The sequence below is a fragment of the Manacus candei genome, unplaced genomic scaffold (assembly GCF_025592945.1).
Source record: "Manacus candei isolate 608988 ecotype Guabito, Panama unplaced genomic scaffold, ASM2559294v1 h1tg000011l, whole genome shotgun sequence".
Classification (NCBI taxonomy): Eukaryota; Metazoa; Chordata; class Aves; order Passeriformes; family Pipridae; genus Manacus; species Manacus candei.
Window position 1 is genome coordinate 26,192,124 of NW_026138059.1, and position 19,769 is coordinate 26,211,892.

The following is a 19,769-nucleotide window of genomic DNA, read 5'->3' on the forward strand; positions in this document are numbered from 1 at the left end:
AAAGTTTGCACGTATTCCTGTATTTTTGGCTTAAGTATGAATGAGTCAAAAGATTTTTGTCAGTACATTTTCTCTCTAAACATTTCTGTGCACACAGTGATGCTTGAAAAGAGTTCCTGTAATGCATGTTAGGCTTTGAGTTAATTTATTATTGCCAACCATATAATTTCAACTCCTCCCTCATCTTCTAAGGCCGTTCAGAAACTGCAGCTCTACAGTGAGGGAAAAGTGACTTTGGTGCATTTGGGCAGCTTGTTGTCATTCATAGTGGAGTCAAAATGTGACCAAGTTTATACTCTTGGCTAGATTCCTTCAGACATGAGTTAACCAGCTGGGTTTTACTTGAAAGTGTGGCATGTTACACACAGCAGTAACAAACATGCTTCAATTCTGTTCCAGTGGGAGAGGATGCTCCCCTCTGCCTTTTGCCAACTGGTCCATGTGTTAGAGCAGCCACCACAGTGCCACTCCTGGGAAGTCGAGGCTTCCGTGGTGGAGGGTATTGCCAGCCAGCTGCAGTGCCTCACAGGTGCTGCTCCCCCTCTCTCCAGCAGTGTGATGGCTCAGGGGTGCCAAGCAGCACCTGACTGTGGGTAGGGTGCAGAGGGAACACTGTACTTCCTGCTCCACCAGCTGTGCAGCCATCTCTGCTCCCCGGCCATCACGTCAGTGTGACAGAGGAAGGGGTGAGGAACAGGGTGTGACAGCTGGCAGTTGGGCTTGGCTAAAGGAAGAATGCAGTACTTCACACAGGAAAAGAGCTCTGCACGACCTGACTAGCTCAGTTTGTTACAATATATGGAGCATCTGGAGCCCTTGTGCCATCAGGCCTTAGTACACAATGGCAACCGCAGGAGGGGAGAACTTTGCTTAGGGCAGCACAGTTAATACCACTTCCTCTACCAACAGGATGTTATATTTACATGGCAAATATAGAGCAGTTCTCTTTTATGGGGAATACCAGGTAGACCTGAGTCTTAAGTACACTGCTCCACCAAGTGCCTGGGAGAAAGTGACTGTGGCAGCCTTACCCCTCCCAGATGGCTGTGCCGTGCCTGCTCTTCTGCAGTTGGTATGAAGGAGCACAAACCTCTAAGCACAGATGGTGCTTCCAGCCTGCATTAGCAGTGACACGCAGTATTCATATTATCTGGGGGGAAAAAATTTTACTACGAGATGTGACTTTACATTGCACACAGCCTCATTACATTTGAGTCACAGGTGTGATGCCAAGAAGTTTCATTCCGTTGGCTAGAACCGAGCGTGCAGCTTGAAAGAGACAGAGCCTTGCCTGGAAAACAAAAGAAGAGTCATCTTAGGGTAGTGCTACAGAATAGGGTGTGGTTCTCAGAACAGCGTGCATCCTCTGTCCCCACACTGGGATTCAGACCTACATATAACCCCAGTACTGAGAAACACACCAATGCTGGCAGCATTTACACCAGCTGTTGTTAGCCCATTGCAGTGTCAACAAAAGGGACAGTTGGTCAAACAAAGGAAGCTGGAAAGGCATGTTTAGCCAAGCCCTCTGGGCAGAACAAGCAGAGATGCCTGTGGAAGAGCTAGCAATGACTAAAAAATGAAAATCTTTCATGCACCAGGGGCTGGTACAGCCCTGAGGGTACTGTTGGAATTCCCTCCTCTTGCCCTGCCTGTGTTAGAGGTTGTCAAGCAACTATGGGCTGCTTTGAAAATTTCACTCTTCTTTGTCAATGTCTTGGCTGCTACACAGCTGGCTGTTTGCTCCAAAAACCATAGTTCTTGAAAGCTGAAACATTGTAAGATATTTAGAAAATATTTTTTTTACAAGATAAGGAACTTAGGTTTTCCTTGTATCTTGGACTGTCTTAGTCCATCTCCAAAGCAGGAATACCTACAGCATCTAAGCTCAAATACAGACTGCAGCTCCATGAATTCCACTGAATGTTTTTCCCCCACAGCATAGCTCAACACTTAAGTGTGATTTACTACCAAAATCAAATAAGTAGTTGCTTTTGAAATAGATGAAAGAAAGTAAGAAAGGCAGTGTAATTAGTATTTAGGGGGTCAAACATTGGGAGATCAGTAGAAAATAATCTGCATTTATTTGGGACTGCAGATTAAAAGTTGTCAGCCCCTAGCTTTAGCTAGAAAGGCAATACGGACAACTTGGGATATGGCAAGAGGGAGGAGACGGATTTAGTTCTCTCTTAATTCTCTGTCTTCCCACATAACCACTAAAGGAAACCATCAAAAATTAACCAGCAAGTTTAATGCTCAAATGTTTACTCTTAAAACATTCAAAAGGAAAGGTGACGAGAAGGGGTTTGACTGGATTTGGAGCAGTTGTTGTTAGGGAGCATTGTGTTTTAGGAGGATTAAGCAGAGCAGTCCTTTCCAGAAGCCCTTTCCAGCTGTGAAGAGCAATCCCTGCCTTCCCAAAGCAGTGCCACCCACGGGAAAGCCTCCCTGTCGGCTCCTCCGCCTGCGGGTGTGTATTTACACAGCTGGATTGGCAAAGCCAGAATCCTTCCTCTGGGACACCCTACACAGACTCTAGCCACCTAAGATGCTGTACCATACCTGTGCTACTTCAGGGGCGCTGCCTCTCACAGGAAGGGTTTTGTGTGCCACGGCTGCAAGATGGCTGGAATGGGAAACACAGAGACAATGGTGAGAACCAGCAAGTCGCTCTGGGCTACAGAAAGCAGCAGAACTGGAAGGGCCACCCACAACTGCAGCATGCCAGAGGCTGATTTACAACAGCCTCTCACCTGGCTCAAGGAAGACATGATTTTCTATAGCCTGCATGGTGTCAGGGCATGCCATTAACAACTTATTGCTCCTGAAATAACCCCAAAACAATCTCTCTGCTACCTGCCCATTAAAAAACCAAAACCATCCTCAAAACTGGTCTGGGAAATCCTTGAGATTCTACCCAGGCATTCCCAAGGTGTGTGATTCCTTATACAATTTTTCTTAATTTGTTAAAGCCTTCCCCATACACAGGCTCTACATCTTCCTCCACCAAGCCTATTCTTGCGTTTCACAGTGCTGTCAAATCAGACAGGTCCCTATGGGAGTCACATACACAGTATGACTTACAGAAATAAGCTTTGTTCATTGGCTGAGGTAGTGGTTAAAAATGGTTTGGATAAAGTTTCCTAGCTGAAATTTTGATATTTGAGAGGATGTTATCAGCTTAAATCTCCTTAAGATTTCATTAGTTCAGCATGATTTTGGTTCTGACGCTGGGTTACAGCCAAGTGACTCTTTTTTCCTAAAAGCAGTTAGTTTCTGAGAAGGCTTCTGGCTCCAGCCTTGATCTCTACTATTTATTATATTATTTGCTATCCTACTTTACTTTATACATTTCCTGCTTCAGGGAGACTGTCCCACAAATTTGCATCTTCCCACTATTTGTACTCTTCAAAGCAGTGCAGATGTGAGGGCTGCAGATCCAGCTCAGGAAGACCTGTCCTTACTGGAGACGCCACCAGTATCAGCCATCACCTTACCTAAGTGTGAGGAGGTAGCTGACAATGTGCTTGGGTTGCAGATCCTGAGAAGATCTATACAGGACCTCATCGTACCTGTGAAGCAAGAAAAGAATTGTTTGGTGTTGCAGTAGTAGAGGGTGTGCTCAGATATAAGGCTCATCAGACTTGCTTAAGTCAGAGCAAGCACACAACTACAGCTGTAGAATTAGCAAAACTGATCTTCTGAGCCAGACCTAAGCCATGTCTTTAGCACACAGCTCATTATTCCTTCCTCATTCACTTATTATTGAAGGAGATTGCTTCTGCTCCTCATTTTGCAAACACCGTAGATGGCAGAGCTCAGAGAGGCAGGCTACCCAAGAGAACACAGGAGCTATATTTGCTCCTGGAACATTATGTCTGTTTTTACATCTTAACACTGATTGTAAGTTCCTAGGAGCAAAAAATGTGTTAAATAACCAAAAGAGTCAAAATAGTCTCTTAGAGGGCCTTGCCTTTAGTAAATGCAGCTTAGACTTTTAAGTAGCTAAAGGGAACCTTGTAGCATTAAAAGAAGACAAAAACAATGTGATTTTACATAATCCTGGAATACAGATTCCCACAGAATCACAGAACGGGTCAGGTTGGAAGGGACCACAGTGGGTCATCTGGTCCAACCTCCCTGCTCAAGCACCATCATCCTACATAACTTACACATAGTTGACTTTGTAAGACAGTATTAAACTGGGCAGTATAGGCAAAGTCATGAAATCTATGTTTTTATTTCATGTGTTCTGCTTTCCTTTTTCACAGAAGGTACCAACACCTCTGGGGCTGAAGAGATTTCAAAGTGGGCAGTGGACTTCCTAATCTTTGCTCAGCTCCCAGGCCCATCCCTGCCAGCGTGTCCAAGCTGAACTGCCCTGGGATCTTCCTCCTTTAAAGACAAGCTGCAGAACTGGGAAGTGCGCTCCAGTAACAAGGGCTCAGCAGTCACGTAAGAGCTATAGCACCAAGGAGGGAGCACTCCTCATCCCGTGGGTGGGTAAGCCACAAAAACACCTCTTACACGTGCACTCAGCAGCTGATCTTAGCCAGCATGCCCGAGGTGGTCACTGCTGGGGAAGGTCACTGCCCTCACACACTGTGCCACTGACGTGAGCGAGACAGAACCAGGGGAACCTCCACACGGTCTCAGGGCCAGCACAGACACCAGCAGCTGTTGGTCCCCTCAGAGGCAGCAGCGTGGGTACAAAGAAATTACTGCTAACAAGCACCATCAAACAGCCATTGATAAAAGCTTCAAACAAAGTTGGTACCAAATAAAGGACCCTGATTTGATACCAGCTTTTTTTGCTTCGGGAAGCTGCCATTTCAGTATTGGCCTACAACAACTTGCTAAGATTATTTTATCAGTCAAGTAAGTCTGCTTTTGCAGGGTTATACATAGAATCATAGAATGGCTTGGTGGAGATCTTAAAGATTCTCTAGTTCCAATCCCCCTGCCAGGTCTGGTTTTGGCAGGTTACTCAGAGCCTGGACTAGTGGAAGGTTCCATCTTCTATCTGCTACCTCCAGTCTACTATTCATTAGACTGCAAAGTTAATGGTATTCAGAATTGGGCAGCTATTTTCAGGCATATGTTTGGTATATTTTCAAACAGCAGAAGCAGAGCCTTCTGACAGGCTTTTGACAACTCAGAAGGGTTTATTATGGAAACTTTTCAAGAAGCATTGAGTCATGGCAACTCAGAAGGAGGACTGAACAGTAATTGTTACTCCTGAAACTGTGGAATATTTTAAGATAAGTTTGTTAGCCCTTGTGTGCCTGGTCTAATAGATAACCTAAAAACTGCTTTCTGCTGGAAGTAAAGGCCCCTGGAGATGCTTCACAGAGATTCCATATGGTACTGGGCCAGGCTCAAAGACCTTCGCAATTAGCAGACCTGAAGTTCAATAAAATCAAGAGCCCTGCAGTGGATCAACAACTTCTGTCTGAAAATTGACACAAGTCTGCAATGCAGTGATCTCTGCACATAACCCTGTCCGTTTTCACACACAAGACAGGCAGCTATAAACTAATCTGATAAACCCCAAGAAATGACCCTCATGTTTTCCATGAAATACAATGGCACTGGAAAAATAACACACTACTGGTCTTATTTAGAGTGCTGGCTGGTCCTGTTGCTCAAGAGAACATGCAGCATATGATGAATTTCAGGCAGACCTCTTGAGGCAATTACAGTTAATGATAGGACTCTACAGGCTACAGGCTGAAAGGAACCACCTGGGACACTGGCATGACTTTTGAAAGTCCAGATTTTAAACAGATGCCCTCAAGAAGGTCTTAGTATGGTCAAAAGAGTTAACTCTCTAGCACTGCACAGTGTGCACTGCAGCATATAGGACCTCTCACTAGGAATTCTGAAAGCTTCACGTACTTCTGACTCCATCACACACTGTGCAACACGGACAACTCCCTTGTTTCTGTATTTTAACTGCACATCTATGAAATAATGAAAACAGAAACAGCTCAACTTTAAGACTGAATTAATGAAGAACATTACTGCTATTAACAGGTATTAGCTGTGCACATTCAGTAGCTCTGAAGGATGCTGAGCTACTGGATGTGCATGCACACACTCTGTTTCACCTCACCCAGGAGCACTTCCTCTCTCTTTTCCCACATGACAAAAACAGAATACAAGGGACCAACTAAATCTGCAGTTAATATTTATATAGAGCCTAGCATACTTTTGTGAAGACAAGAAAGAATTAAGAGGATCATGTACACAGAGTATGTTCCAAATACAGCTTTTTCTGTCATATAGCTTCTTAAAGCCACAAAAATTTCCAAGTGAGGGCTAGTTGCAGTCAGTGGGGCATGGAAGACAAGTCATTGCCTGAAATAGCCATTTTTTCTCATGATCACACAGTCTGTGCCTTCTCAAAAGGTTGGCAGCATATCCAGAAGTTTATTTTAAGAGAATTGCTATTTGGAAAGAAAACTAGACAAACCTGAGAAGATGCTGAAGAACAGAGATGGCGTCTGGCTCTTGCAAGCATGCCACGTTAACATCAGTTAGCTGTGCGTTCCCATGCGTCCGTTCTAAACTACGGTGTAAGAATGGAAAACAAATGTTGGGATGAAAACCTCCTGTTAGCAAAGCTGAACAAGAAAAACAGTAATTTGTGTTTTTAAGAAAAAGGGTAGGTTCCTTCTGCTCAAGATGAATGGAACACTGAGACAGACTAGCTGACTTCAACTCAAGACAAAGAAATATAAAAATTGTGCTAGCCATTCAGTATCAACAGGATTAGACATATCCATGGACAACAGGTCCAGAAGCTGATGCTAAAAGGACTAGAGAGGTACTCAATACCCCACTAATGCTACCTTGGCACCACCAATACCTAAATGATGAGGGAAGACAAGGGGAACAGAATACAGAAAGGGATCAGGTTTGCACATTCTCCCCGAGCACCAACTCCTGCTAGCATTGCCTCAGACAGAACACCAGGGTGGTACAGACCTTTGGCCTGATCCAGGAAGGGACCTTACATGAAAATACATACTGATTTCTGCATTAAGAATGCTCTGACAGTTCATTATAATTAATAAAAGCGCTCAAACTTGCCTCTTCTGAATCTCTTTTAAAGAAGTGATTAAATGTGTTAGGTGTTCGACCAGAGTCAACAGGAAGGGATCTGCTTTTAACCTTGGTTACCAATAGAGGGAAATAACAGAATGTCAAAAAACCCCCACTAGCTACTGCGGTAGCCAAAAGTTCTGTGATGTGGTGTATTTTACAAGTATGTGTGTTTTGGTTTTTATGTCAGTTTCCCCAATCCTAGGGCTACCATTCCTCATCACTGACACCAACTACAGAGAGGCTGTTCCTAGAACTGGGAAAGTACATGGACAGGTAGCTCAGTTCTGTGGAAATGAGGCAGAAAATTCATTTTAATTGGCTTGCTCTTCTGGGAAGTTTCAATGATTCCTATCATACACTCACACCTCTGCTGAAAAAGTGAACATGTGTCATATTTTAGGAAGGAGCTGACACTACTCCTTAACAAAGCAGTAAGTTAATAAGGTTAAAATTCATGTAAAACTCTACTTTTGTGCATAAACACTGACTTACCTATGGAGTCTGGCATGGGTATACTGCAAGAACACACCTGTGTCTCCACGACTTTGAAGAGCTCGATCCCAGCTGAACTGATAATCAGACGAGAGAAGGCCCCGGAAGTCCTGGAGAAATAAATCATTGTCACCTAGATAAGGCTCTTCATCTCAGTTTTTAACTTTGCACAGAAGATGCAAACAAGTCATGAGGCAGCTCAGACTCACCTGAATTATTAGTGCTGCAAGACCAACCTTCTCTGCTGTCTCCATAGGGTCTTGTATCTCTTTGGTTGCTGAAGAGAAACAGAAAGAAACAATAGTTAAGTCTGCAGTACCATAATGACTCCCTTGCTCAGACCTGGAGATGCCAATAAAATAGCAAAACCCTAAACTAGCAATATGAAATTGTCAGGATGCATGCAGCAACAAGTCCAGAATATAAACCTTTCTTAAAAGCTGAAATACAGCTGTTTCAGATGGGCTTTTTCCCACTTCCCCTAATATGTGTAACACAGATATTTAGGTCAGAAAGGTTCATTACAACAGGATAGCAAGACTACCCTGAATTCCTCTTCACAGTTCTGACAGCCAGTCTCTAAGTTCAGGAAGAGAATGAGAGGGCAATTCAGATTTTGTTGGAAAACTGATAAACTACAAGTGATAGAGGTGCATAAACAATCAAAAAAAAGTTGTTCCAATGGTTAATGGAGCATTTGGATACATTCAGGGAGTTGTCACACCATCCACTAAAGAAGATACCTAAATTGACTATACTCAGAGAATCTGAACTGAGTGAATTACAGAATGGTTGGGGTTGGAAGGGTCATTTAAAGATCATTCCAGTCCAACCCTGGACTGTGAGGTACTCAATACCCCACTAATAGTACCCTGGCACCACCAATACCTAGAGGATAAGGGAGTACAAGCGGAACAGACTACATAAAGGGATCAGGTTTGCACACTCTCCATTCACTCCAGCATTAAAATGTTTCCTTTGCACTCAGCTATGACACCAATATTTAAACTGAAGTCTAAGCTCCAATCCTCTCTGCAGTAAAACTGGTTTGAATTGAGGGGCACCCTTCTATCATTTTGCCTGATCCCCTTCTCCTGGTCCACTCTACAAGCAAAATTACCTGGATTAAAAAAGCTGAGGAGGCAGAGCAAGGAAGACGCACACTATTTAACCTGACTAGATGGTTGATTCAATCCAGCACCTAACTCCAGAAAGCACAAGAGGGGGCAGCATTTCACTGAGAACTGCTTAAATCTTTACTGCATCGAGAGGAAAAGGTCGCAGAGCCACAGCAAGAGTAAGGTGAAGGCAAATATCCCCTTCAGCACATTCTGCTGCAGAGCAGTGACCTCCTGAGCACCCTGTGAACAGCCACAAGGCTGGGAGGATGACGAGGCAATAGTGGAAGGCAAGCTACAGTTACTCTTGCCAGAGAAAACTGTCAAAAATCCTTTGGATGAAATCTGACTGTTGCCTGAACTCCAGCCCCAACCCTTCTATGGACTAGTTTGTCCCTCCAGAAAAAAGCAACTACTGTCTCCAAAGACAGGTACTTTCTTCCCACTGTAAAGCATGATGAAATAATATCACTGAATGTTAGAATTTGCAAATCTGTAATTTAGGGAAGTTCACAGAGTTGCAAAGAATTATTTTAACATTATTTATATTATAAGAGGTAAGAAATGCACATATCAGGGTCTATCACGGTGATTAGTCTGATTCAGGGAAAAGTGAAGGGTGGAAAAGATGACACATTTTTGATCAACATAGAACATCAAAAGAAACTAATAAGACCTGAAATAGCTAACTTTTTGCAGAAGTCATGTTTTGTAACATCCTCGAGCGAACTTCATTTAAAACATCTTCCAGGAAAATTACTTCTCCTCTTCGAGTCTTCATCCCTTGAACTAGACCAAAAGACACATGCTGGCACCTGCGTCGAAAAGCAGCAGGACCTAAAATTACATTTCAATCAAGAGAAATGTTTGCAGTGTTTGTTCAGAGCTGGATTCTCTACCAGGAAACAGCAATAACAGCTGAATAAATAACACTCCAACGCAGAAAGCTTTGTGATATAATCAGTAACTCTCATTTCAGCAACCAAAGCTCCATATTTATTATATAATGGGAAAATTATGATCAGAATTATGATAACCTGGTCATTTGCGTGCTCTCAGGAACCTCTCTTGCTACTACCTTTAGCACAGAGGCCTCAATGCAATAATTTGCAATAAACTGAAGAGAGGCAGGATGTAGACAGATCAAATTACTGTGCCAACACAGATCTGTTAATATAATTAGAAAGGGAGTCATAATAATTCTATTGTGGGCACATTAAACTAAAAGTATAATTAATCATTGCTAATAATAAAATATTCGTTGCTTCTGCTTATAATAATCCCAAGCATTATTCTGGATCCAGAATCTAAGACAACTTTAAGCACTGTGAAAGGAGGCAGTCTAGTTTTCCAGAAGGCTAAAATGCTATATTTAACCACAAAAGACATGCAGTCTGGCAGAGGAATATGATTTAGTTTGCAGATCCATTACTGACCTTTGCTCAGACTGCTAACAGGATTGGTAGCTACAATGAATAACAGCAGGGATACACTTCCTTGCAATAGATACTTCAAGCCTGAAGCATGATTCAAACTCAGATTCAGATCACTGCTAAAATATAATACTTCAAGAATAATAATTTAATATGTTAGCACACAGTATCCCAGAAGCTATGCCACAGTGTCTTAAAGATTGTTTCTTTTTCACATCAAGCAGTTATGAAGTTAAATGAGAGACAGGGCTGTTTTTCACATCCTGGACACACGGCAATGACTCCATTCACAAGTTAATCAGGGCAGCAGGAGTGGGCATATAGAATGAAAAGGCTGGTGCTGAAGACCTGAGGCCCACACTGCACACTATTCTAAGGGTTTCTTTTGTTATTTTTTTTCCTCCTTATTGGACTAGTATTAGTTGGGTCCTACAGGCCAAATGTCTGCTGCCACTCTGGAGTTCATTAGTTGCACACCAGCATCACATCCTGTAGCTTAGCTTCAACCAAAATGCCTACATGATGTGTGCTATAGTATGGTGGTAGGTGGACACAATCAGGAGATTCTCCTCAAAAGAACAGTCTACTAAAATTCCAATGTACAAATTATTCATTTAAAAAAAATCAACTCAATAAGATATATAATATAATTAAGATTCATAAATACATACCTTTCTACCCAGTCATAACCCATGAGCTTCAGTATTTGGAATAACTGTTGAAAATGATGACTTTGACTTTTATCTGTCTAAGGAACAGAATTCATGCATATCAGAAAACACTCCAAGTCTGATAGGGATTAGCTTTTCACACACAAACACACACCACCACAGATACTGTGCCAGTAAGTCACTGCAAGCAGAATTAAAATCTATGAAGAGAAACAAGACTTGAAAATTGCGGCAGCTGGAATCTATGTCAATGGGATTTTGCATCATATTAGAAAAAAGTAATCTACCTTTTCAGACATTATTCAAGTCACGAAGCAAAAAGACATGAAGGGAAAGGAAACCTTGATGTTCTTTAGTTTCCCATAATTTGTGAGCTGCCCACAAAAAAAAACCTCCATTTCCCCTTCAGAACCTTGCTGCTCGTTATATACCCATGTTTTGTGTCACCAAACGCTAGGGTTCCTTTGGCTTAGAAACAGAACACCTCTTTAAGCTGTCTGTCTCAAGAACCCAATAGTTTCTATTGTCTCTAGTGTGATTTGTAGTTTTTACATTATAAGGTAGCTACAGAATTTTAAAAAAAGGAGTATGAATTATCACAATTTCATAACAATTATGCATTTTGTGCTCTCTTACTTCCAGTTACTGTCTCCTATTAACTGAAGTAGTTTCTGATGGTGGTTTATGCCTAACAATGATCTTCATATGTGTTTCTAGCTACAGCTGTTGCTGCAAAGTTCACTTTCCTACCTAGTTGTTTTGACTACACCACTCAGACTCCCTTTTATCCCTCCTTAAAAAACCCTGCAGAGATAACCAAATAATCACTACTTCCTCATTTGTTTTGTGTTCCAAGACAATGAGTGAGCAGTGAGCGATGTGCTTATCTGTGTTCCTTCTCAATTCTACCTCTGTATCAAGCACCTGCCTCCTCTTTCAGAGTTCCTCATAAGCTTCTATCACCTCTCCATGTTGACTCACAAGCAAGGCTAATAAATGGATAGCAGTGGCCAGCATTTCAAACTAGGCCTTCCAAGGTCTTTTCCATTCATCTTACATCTGAGGTTCATCTCTGTACCTGTAACAAAGCCAGATCTCTCTCACTAAGTGGTTAGCTTTAAGGGAGAAGTGTGGAGTCTGGCAGCATGGATTATATTCAATTCTTCATAAATAAAAGCAGTTTCATCTCATGCTTTGAGTGCAACATTCAATGGTATCTTAGTACCTCTTTAATAATATGTCACACATTTTAAAATGTTTTGAATATTTTTCTCATATCACTGCCTTTTTATGAAAAAAGTAGGATTTAAAAAAATCTAAATTGGTGAATGCACTGATTTACAGCATTACAACTAGTAAACCAATTTAATGTTTTCTTTAACAAGTTGATCTGAGGAAGACAAGATGATCTTATTAAAATAAGACTCAAGAGTCTCTAAATAATTTTCTTGTAACAAGATTAGGATTCTGCTATACAGAATATATTAAATACAAATACCTTTGTATTTAATAATTGAAGACTAAAATCATCAGTGTTCTCATTTAAACCCATGAAGTCCTCTTGCCTCTGGTCACGCTGAGTTAAGACTTAACTCATTACACAGTACTGGCACAAAACAGCAGCAAAGCTCAGTGAGGCTGGCAGGTCCCTCATTAGTCTGTCTGTTCCATAAAGTCTCCTAACAGCCTACGTTATCACCCTCTCATGTTATAACCCACTTTCCCAGTCCTCAGAAAGCCAGAAGTGATAAAAAACCCCTCAAGTCAGACATTCAATTGACACATCAATCACATCACAGTCTGGTTTTGCTGCACATCTGTTTGGACTCAGAGTAGGACAAAAAGGGCCAGCCAAGGAAGTAAATAGTTACTGGAGTTCAGCTGTGAGCAGCCAGTCAGTTCAAGACTTGCTTTCACACTCACTCCCTCCATGACCATAACGTTCAGGCAATATCCTAATCTGTGCAAAGCAGAGACCCAACTATTCCTTCTTTCTAATTGTACCTTCTTCCTTGGTCCCCACCACCTCACAGTATAACAAATACAAATAATTACCTATTCCCATGAACTAGACAGGAAACATCCCTAACTCCTAAAGCATTGCATTTTTCACAGCCACACTGTCCTTCGATGTCAATGAACCCAGTGTGTTCCAGCCAGCAGAGGCAGAAAAACTCCCACCAAATCCAAAGAATTTCCCAAAAAAATTTCCCTGTTCTATAACAAAATGTAGGAATGGCAGGCTATGAAAAACTTCCTGAAGACTGAAATAAAAGGAGGAATGTCATTTAACTAGAAATTGCACTTTCAACTACCTATGTATTTAATGTTGTGGTTACTGATCTCTCCCTGTCCCCTGAATCTTGTCACATTATACTGACTTCAGAAAAAGTTGTACCAGAGAAAGTATATGGGCATTACTAAACACATCACAGCAACGTGCAGAGTTTTTCCACGTTATTGACTTCATATAAAAGAACACGGTTTACAAAATTATTTTTTTCTAAAGTCGGGAAAAAGAAGATCTAAAAGCATCATGAGATATCTCCTAGGTAATACTAGAGCAAAAGAGAGTTTCACATAAGTGAGGAGGTAATCCAATTATTGATACTACTGGAACTATTAAAAATCAAAATAATCAAACCAAGAAATATAAAAACATTCCCTGACTATAACTGCTTCATCCAGATTGATTAAGGAGAAAATACAATGTCAAACGAAATAAAAGTTCCTTTGAAACTAATTGCAATGAATTTTTATAATAGAGAATAACTCCAGAGTTGATTTTCATAGGATCATAGAAAGGCTTGGATTGGTAAGGACCTTAAAGATCACCTAATTCCAACCCTCCTGCCATAGGCAGGGACATTTTCCACTACACCACATTGCTCAGAGACCCATCCAACCTGGTCTTGAACACTTCCAAGGATGGGGCATCCACAGCATCTCTGGGCAAACTGTTCCAGTGCTTCGTCACTGTCACAGTAAAGAATTTATTACTAATATCGAATCTAAACCTACTCTCTTTTAGTTTAAAGTTATTTTTCAACCATTCTGTGGGTCATGAACTGAAACAGAACCAAGAAACACTGCCATACTGAGGCACAGCTGCTGGGCAGTAAGGGCATCTATTTTACTGCCAAAAATACCATGTGTCTAAGTCAGATTGTGAGCAAGAGGCCCCCCTGGATTACTGGAAAGAGTCAGGCTCAAAAGTGTTTGCTGAATCTAGAATTACTTACCACATAAATCATAGTATCACAGCTGTGCTTGTTCATTCGGTCTATAGCAGCCGCAAGATCTCTGGAAGAGATAACAAGAAACTATTTGGAATTTCACTCAAACATACGTCATTATTTGCCTCTCGGAAAAATAATCTACTTTTTATGAAGGGGAGAGGACTGCCCAGTTAGAAGGATCTATGTATGCCTTACATAAAGAAAAGAGATGCATAATTAGCTGATGACATGTTTGAAATGTTTTTTTTTTAAACCACTAACTATGAAAATTACCGAGGAAACAGTTCTTACGTGCAGAGTAGGTCTGCTCTCTGTCTGCCTACTGGGACACGAGAGAAACAACCCTCTCTTGGAAAACTAACCCAGTGCTTAGCATTAGGTTACATGGTACAAAGCTCATCTTCACACACACACACAGCAGTACAGAGAAACAACTTGCTCGAGCCCCTCCCAGGGGCTGTCACAGGAGAGCCATAGGCCCCACGTTCCAGTCTGAAAGCCTCCTCAGGGGCCACCACAGCAGCTCTCCAGACCACCTGACTGAGGGAGGGTACTGCTTAAGGACGTGGGACACATGGGATGAAGGGGAAAAGCGTTTTGCAATTGCCCAAGACTTAGCATAGGACGCTCAGGGGAGGAACCAAGGATGGGAAAAGAAAGGGAGAAGATGATAACAGGGACAGGTGGCTTGTAAGCCAGTTGCTGGGTAGTATGTTTGCTCAGTTGTGCCCTGAACTTCATCAGCACGATCTCTCCTGTTTTCTCATAAAACTCCATTTCAAACTCTCCCTAGGTGAGGGGGCTCTCTCTTCTGTATGCACGTGAATTTGGAGGTCTAAGTATCATTATCTGCAGTTGGGGCATACAGCTCATATGGGCCGTGCATCTGTGGTGCCAGCAACTGAAGGGAACTGGGCATAAGTGAAATTAAGTGATAGCAACTGGAGTCTGACCATCGGTCACAGGGGCCAAGGTGTCTCTGCTGCCAACATCTGGAGTGAGGGCACACACATCAACATGTGACTGAGCAAATATCAAGCTGAATAGACAGTAAGTAGGAGAAGTAAGCTGGGAAGTATCCAGGTAAATGTGTGCCTTCAAAGAGGAGGCACCCAGAGGAGTCTGTACCGTTGGCATCAGGGGGTCCAGGCCAGCAGCTGGAGAGACCATGGGGCCAGGGGGTTGACTGAGAGATCTGTCTGGGTACATGTGTCTCTATGGAGAAGGCAATGGAGCAGAGCAAGGATCCTGAGCCAACAGTTACATGTCTAAGCTCAGTTACTGGAGAGATCCAGTGTGTCTGTGCCAGTAACCAGAGCGGGGCTATGGGCCGTGGGGACTTGCATGTCCAGGTGCCAACAGCTGGGGAGACCTGGGGATCCAGGGACAGCTAATGGGCAGAATCTCAGCTACTAGAGCTACAATACGTATGTATATTACTTGGGTTTCTAAGTAATACATATCACATAAATAAGTGTGTATATCTACACACACACATATATATCTATTTCTTCACAGTAACAGACCTTCATCCTGATCAGCCAGAGGGGAACAAAACACCAAATGTGCTGTCTGAGGGCTGAGTGGTTTTGGCTGGGGCGTGTGTGCATGTGTGTTTATGTGTGTGTGTATCTGTGCCTAGTTCAAACAGGTGATCAGCCTTACTACTGCTTGACCTCTGGGCATGGAGCTGTGGCATCATTGCCTCTGTCTGGTTACAGGATTCAGCAGCTCCTTAATGAGCAGGATTGACTGCAACATCTCTCTAATACCCTCACCCTGAAAAGCTGTACACAGTTTACCCTGAGAGCTGGACCTCTGATTTGTTTGCATTACTGGCACAAAGAAACTGTTAAGGCTTCTATATTAAAATACCCAAGAGGAATTTTAGGATACTGATGATGTGGCAGGAAAACAGCAATAAAATTGATGTTACAGTGCTGGTGGTCCACTGAGTAAATGCAGACATGGCTGAGACATCATTTTTTTCTGCATCACATTGTCAATAAACATTTTAAGCAAAGGTCTTTCTAAAACCTTCACTATTTGGCAACTATTTACCAGATCAAGAGATCCCAGTTTTGTTTTCAAAGTTAATAGCTGAAGAAAGTATTATGATTTATGCAAAGAAGAGATCTACTTACAGACTGCTTAAGGGGAGGAAGAGTATTTAAAAGCCATTGTTTTTCCTGATCCATTTTTATCCTGACATAGTTACATTGATAGTTCCAGTTATGATTACTCAACAATAAGGGTGTTCCATCCCAGCAATAAAAAGCTTCAAAATCTGTACTATCAGTTACAAACGTACTCATGTACAAAAGTTCACTGGCAAAATAAATGGCAATGAACACAGATGAGCTTACTTGCCTTGTTATATAAAGAGATGTCCCATCACTACGCATGACGGTGCAAACTGATGAGAGGTCTTTCTTTTCCGAAAGATCCACGATTCCTGTCCCTTTTCTGTAAGTTGAGATAAAATACTGATGTAGCTGCAAGCTAATATACAGGTAAATTCAGATAAGACTGAGGTCAGAACCAAAATGGCCTCCTGTCTCAAACCCCCTCACTGTAGACAACTTTATTCTTTTTCTTTGAATGACTGTCTCCTTTAAGTATTTTTGAAGACTGTTCCTGTAAGTTTGTTGTCACCACTGCTTATGCCAGGGACCCTGCCCATGTTCTGGTGCATTCCATGATTATGGCTTCCATCTCAGTTCAGCCAGGCACCTGCTTCATCAAAGCAAGGATCTCATCTAACTCTGCTCATTAAATGGCACATGCAGCTGCCAAATTAATTAACAGCCTTAAAGGCCATTATGAGTTGAACAGTCATTGTACTTAATTTGTCATGGCCAAGTTTCTGTACTAGCCACAGAAAGGCAAACTTAATTTTTAACTGTGAGTGTACAAATCCTCCTGGTCTTCTACTAGGACAGCTACCAAGACCATTTAAAGAAAACTCTTCGCCTTAGATTATGTACAAACCTCACTCATCATATCTTGTTTGAAATGCAACTGAGATGTTAAGTAAATTACACTGATTGAATAATGAGTCCATACGTTGTTTTTTGAAGAAGTCCCTTATCTTCCAACATCTTTAGAACCTCCTGGGCCTTCTCTCGGTAATGTGACTCTCCAGAATATTCATCAAAGTGCACTCCTAGACGCTGAAAAGTTCCAAGAATATCAAAGAAGGGTAAAATTGATAAGATTGAGGTTAATAATTTCTTCAAATTAAGTAAGACAATAGGTCTGTGTCGCACATCAGATAGAGTGCAAAGATTAATTTTATTCCAGGAAAGATCACTTCATTGTTAAGAGGAAAGGATATTTGGATTTTGATTTAATTGATTTCTGCATTAGAATTAATCTCCCTAAATTGAATACAGCCTGGGTATAATGTTCATGAGAAATCAGGCATAAACTGCTTAAAGCAATCAGTACAAAAATTCTGAGGCAGGTCTTTAACTTGGTGCGCTGGAGGTGAAAGCCATGGACTGCAGAGATTGTACTTGGACATGAAACCAACTCTATTTGAAAGGAAACTGAAAGAAATTTAAAAAGGCAGAAGCTGCTCACAAACATTGCTGAGCATACAGAAGTCATCATTACTATGAAGCCTTAAGGCACACTCAGGAAAGACAGGATGACCTTAACTGCCAAAACTGGTCAGTCCATCAGCTGAATATTTATTAGTTTGAATGAAATTGGGAGACAAAGATCTAGCTGTACCAGTCATTATGTGATCAGTGAGGAGTGACCATCACAATTCAGCTGCATACACAGCCCAATACCTGTTTACCCTTACAGGTGAGCTTTCCACTAGAATTATCAAGTGTCTCGCTTAGGAGATCTTAACTTAGAATACTTGGCTTGACTCCACAGATATGTTTCAGGGAAGAATTTAAAGCACAGTCAGGTTATCTGGACAACTGAGGAAAGGGTAGGCAACTTTTGTTTTTAACTCTGCAATCGAGGATGAAACAAAACGTGACCAATTTCTACAAATACAGCAAGAGGAATGAGATAGAAAAGTGAAATTTTAAATAAATAATAATACTAGAAGAAGACAGAGATAGAAAACAAGTCACAAACTCTCTGGAGCTGCAAGTTAAAAAAAAATGTCTAAGCCCATCAAAACTGGTCACCCATTCCAGAATTTCATCACAAGTGGGAAAAACACCAGCCGATCTTCAGATGGACTCCGCTGGCTCTTGAGTAGTATCAATACCAAGAGACTGGATTCAGTGTTACCTGGACATCATTAAATAAAAAGTATCTAGGATGTCAGCAACTAAAGTGATGGTCTGCTTGGATGTAGATCAGCTACTGTGTTTTTTCCAAACAGAATGGGGTGTAACCCGGCTTATCGAGAAAAAGCTTCCCCACAACACACTTAAGGTCATGGGAAAGGCAGTGAATCGACAGTATTAGAGCAATCTCTGTTCCTAAGTGAGTTCACTGCTTGGCAATCTCCCAGATGAAAAGGTACTGTGCACTATCAATTATACTGATGAAGCAATAGAGAAAAAGAGACCAAGAACACAGAGAAAGCAGTGGATGATTTGTACCTTATAAATCTGGACGTATTCCTCAATACTGAAGTCTCTAAATTGTTTCCAAAGTGACAATGTCTCCTCATCATGTTCCTCCAGTTTTCTAAAGAAATCCTTCGCCAGTTTTTTTGTGTTTTCATCTTCTGCTGCTTTGTTAATCTGCACATACACCTAAAATATAACACTGACAATGTTGAAATAGTATAATCCTCCCCTCCAATAAAATAAAGTTCTACAAGAATAATACAAATACATTTAAAGATGACATTTGTAACATCAAAGTTCTAAAGACATGTTAAAGAAACACATTTCCCATTTAAAGAAAGAATGAATAGCCTAAAGTCCAATAGGAAAATGTGCAGCTTATCTTGAAAGAAGACTAATGCTGTAATTCCTTACTGCTGCTGCTATGATCCTCTTCATAACCTTGAAACTGCTGCAGCAGCAAAATGTGGAAGAACTCATTTATGTGTGCAAACGAAACCATCACGGACATTTAAACCACAGACTTTTCTTTGGAGAACCACAAAGATGATACTTAAAACAACTACACTGCCTAAAAATGAGATAGGAACTGAAATAGTAAAATCCCTGATAGACTCAGTACTTTACAAGCTCAAAAAGAAAACCCCAACCCATTTATGATGAAAAAAAAGTTAATGCTGTTTAACTTTTTTTGTAGGAGTTTTGATCCTCAAATCATTACAACCTCGATAAAAAATAAGTAATTGTAAAAACTCCATTCCTGTAATGTTCAATGAGTGTGCCAACAATGCAAACCTTGCTTCAACGGGTTCCACTTTTCTAAAGCAAAACTCACTTTTCCCCTTCAAGTCTGAAGATTTTTGGAGATTTTTAACTGCTGACACGCTTCAAAGTTTATTGTTTGCTTAGTTCTACTATGAAAAATAAATTTAAAGTAGAGGGAAAATTCAACCTGTTCCAAGAATAACGCTCGTCCTCTCCCACCAGTAGTTTCACACATTCTAGTGTCCACCTATGCCCAATCTTTTATGTTATATGGCAAAAAAAAATGCAAAAAGTATATTTGCATTTGCCTCTTCACCAAAATGGAAGGTGCAAAGATGTTTGGAAAGGTACATTCGTATATACATTTATTTATATAGAAACTGTGCTATGGAAA

The 19,769-nt window shown here is 41.3% G+C and overlaps 1 protein-coding gene across 3 annotated transcripts in view; it reads right to left on the bottom strand.

Annotated features, from left to right (window-relative positions):
- Positions 1 to 114: 114 nt before the first annotated feature.
- RARS2 (arginyl-tRNA synthetase 2, mitochondrial) overlaps positions 115 to 19,769 on the bottom strand; it is a 36,582-nt gene continuing 16,927 nt past the window's right edge. Inside the window, exons 8-19 of one of the 3 annotated variants that reach the window (XM_051777955.1) lie at positions 18,641 to 18,796; positions 17,130 to 17,236; positions 16,434 to 16,529; positions 14,067 to 14,127; positions 10,825 to 10,901; positions 9,411 to 9,535; positions 7,812 to 7,879; positions 7,603 to 7,712; positions 6,476 to 6,571; positions 3,498 to 3,572; positions 2,563 to 2,626; positions 115 to 1,291 (exon numbers count right to left, since the gene is read on the bottom strand). In XM_051777955.1, the coding sequence (XP_051633915.1) occupies positions 1,205 to 1,291; positions 2,563 to 2,626; positions 3,498 to 3,572; positions 6,476 to 6,571; positions 7,603 to 7,712; positions 7,812 to 7,879; positions 9,411 to 9,535; positions 10,825 to 10,901; positions 14,067 to 14,127; positions 16,434 to 16,529; positions 17,130 to 17,236; positions 18,641 to 18,796 (1,122 nt within the window). In that variant the 3' untranslated portion in view covers positions 115 to 1,204. The remainder of the gene's footprint in view (positions 1,292 to 2,562; positions 2,627 to 3,497; positions 3,573 to 6,475; positions 6,572 to 7,602; positions 7,713 to 7,811; positions 7,880 to 9,410; positions 9,536 to 10,824; positions 10,902 to 14,066; positions 14,128 to 16,433; positions 16,530 to 17,129; positions 17,237 to 18,640; positions 18,797 to 19,769) is intronic. The other 2 variants (XM_051777954.1, XM_051777953.1) reach the window with 2 other exon arrangements.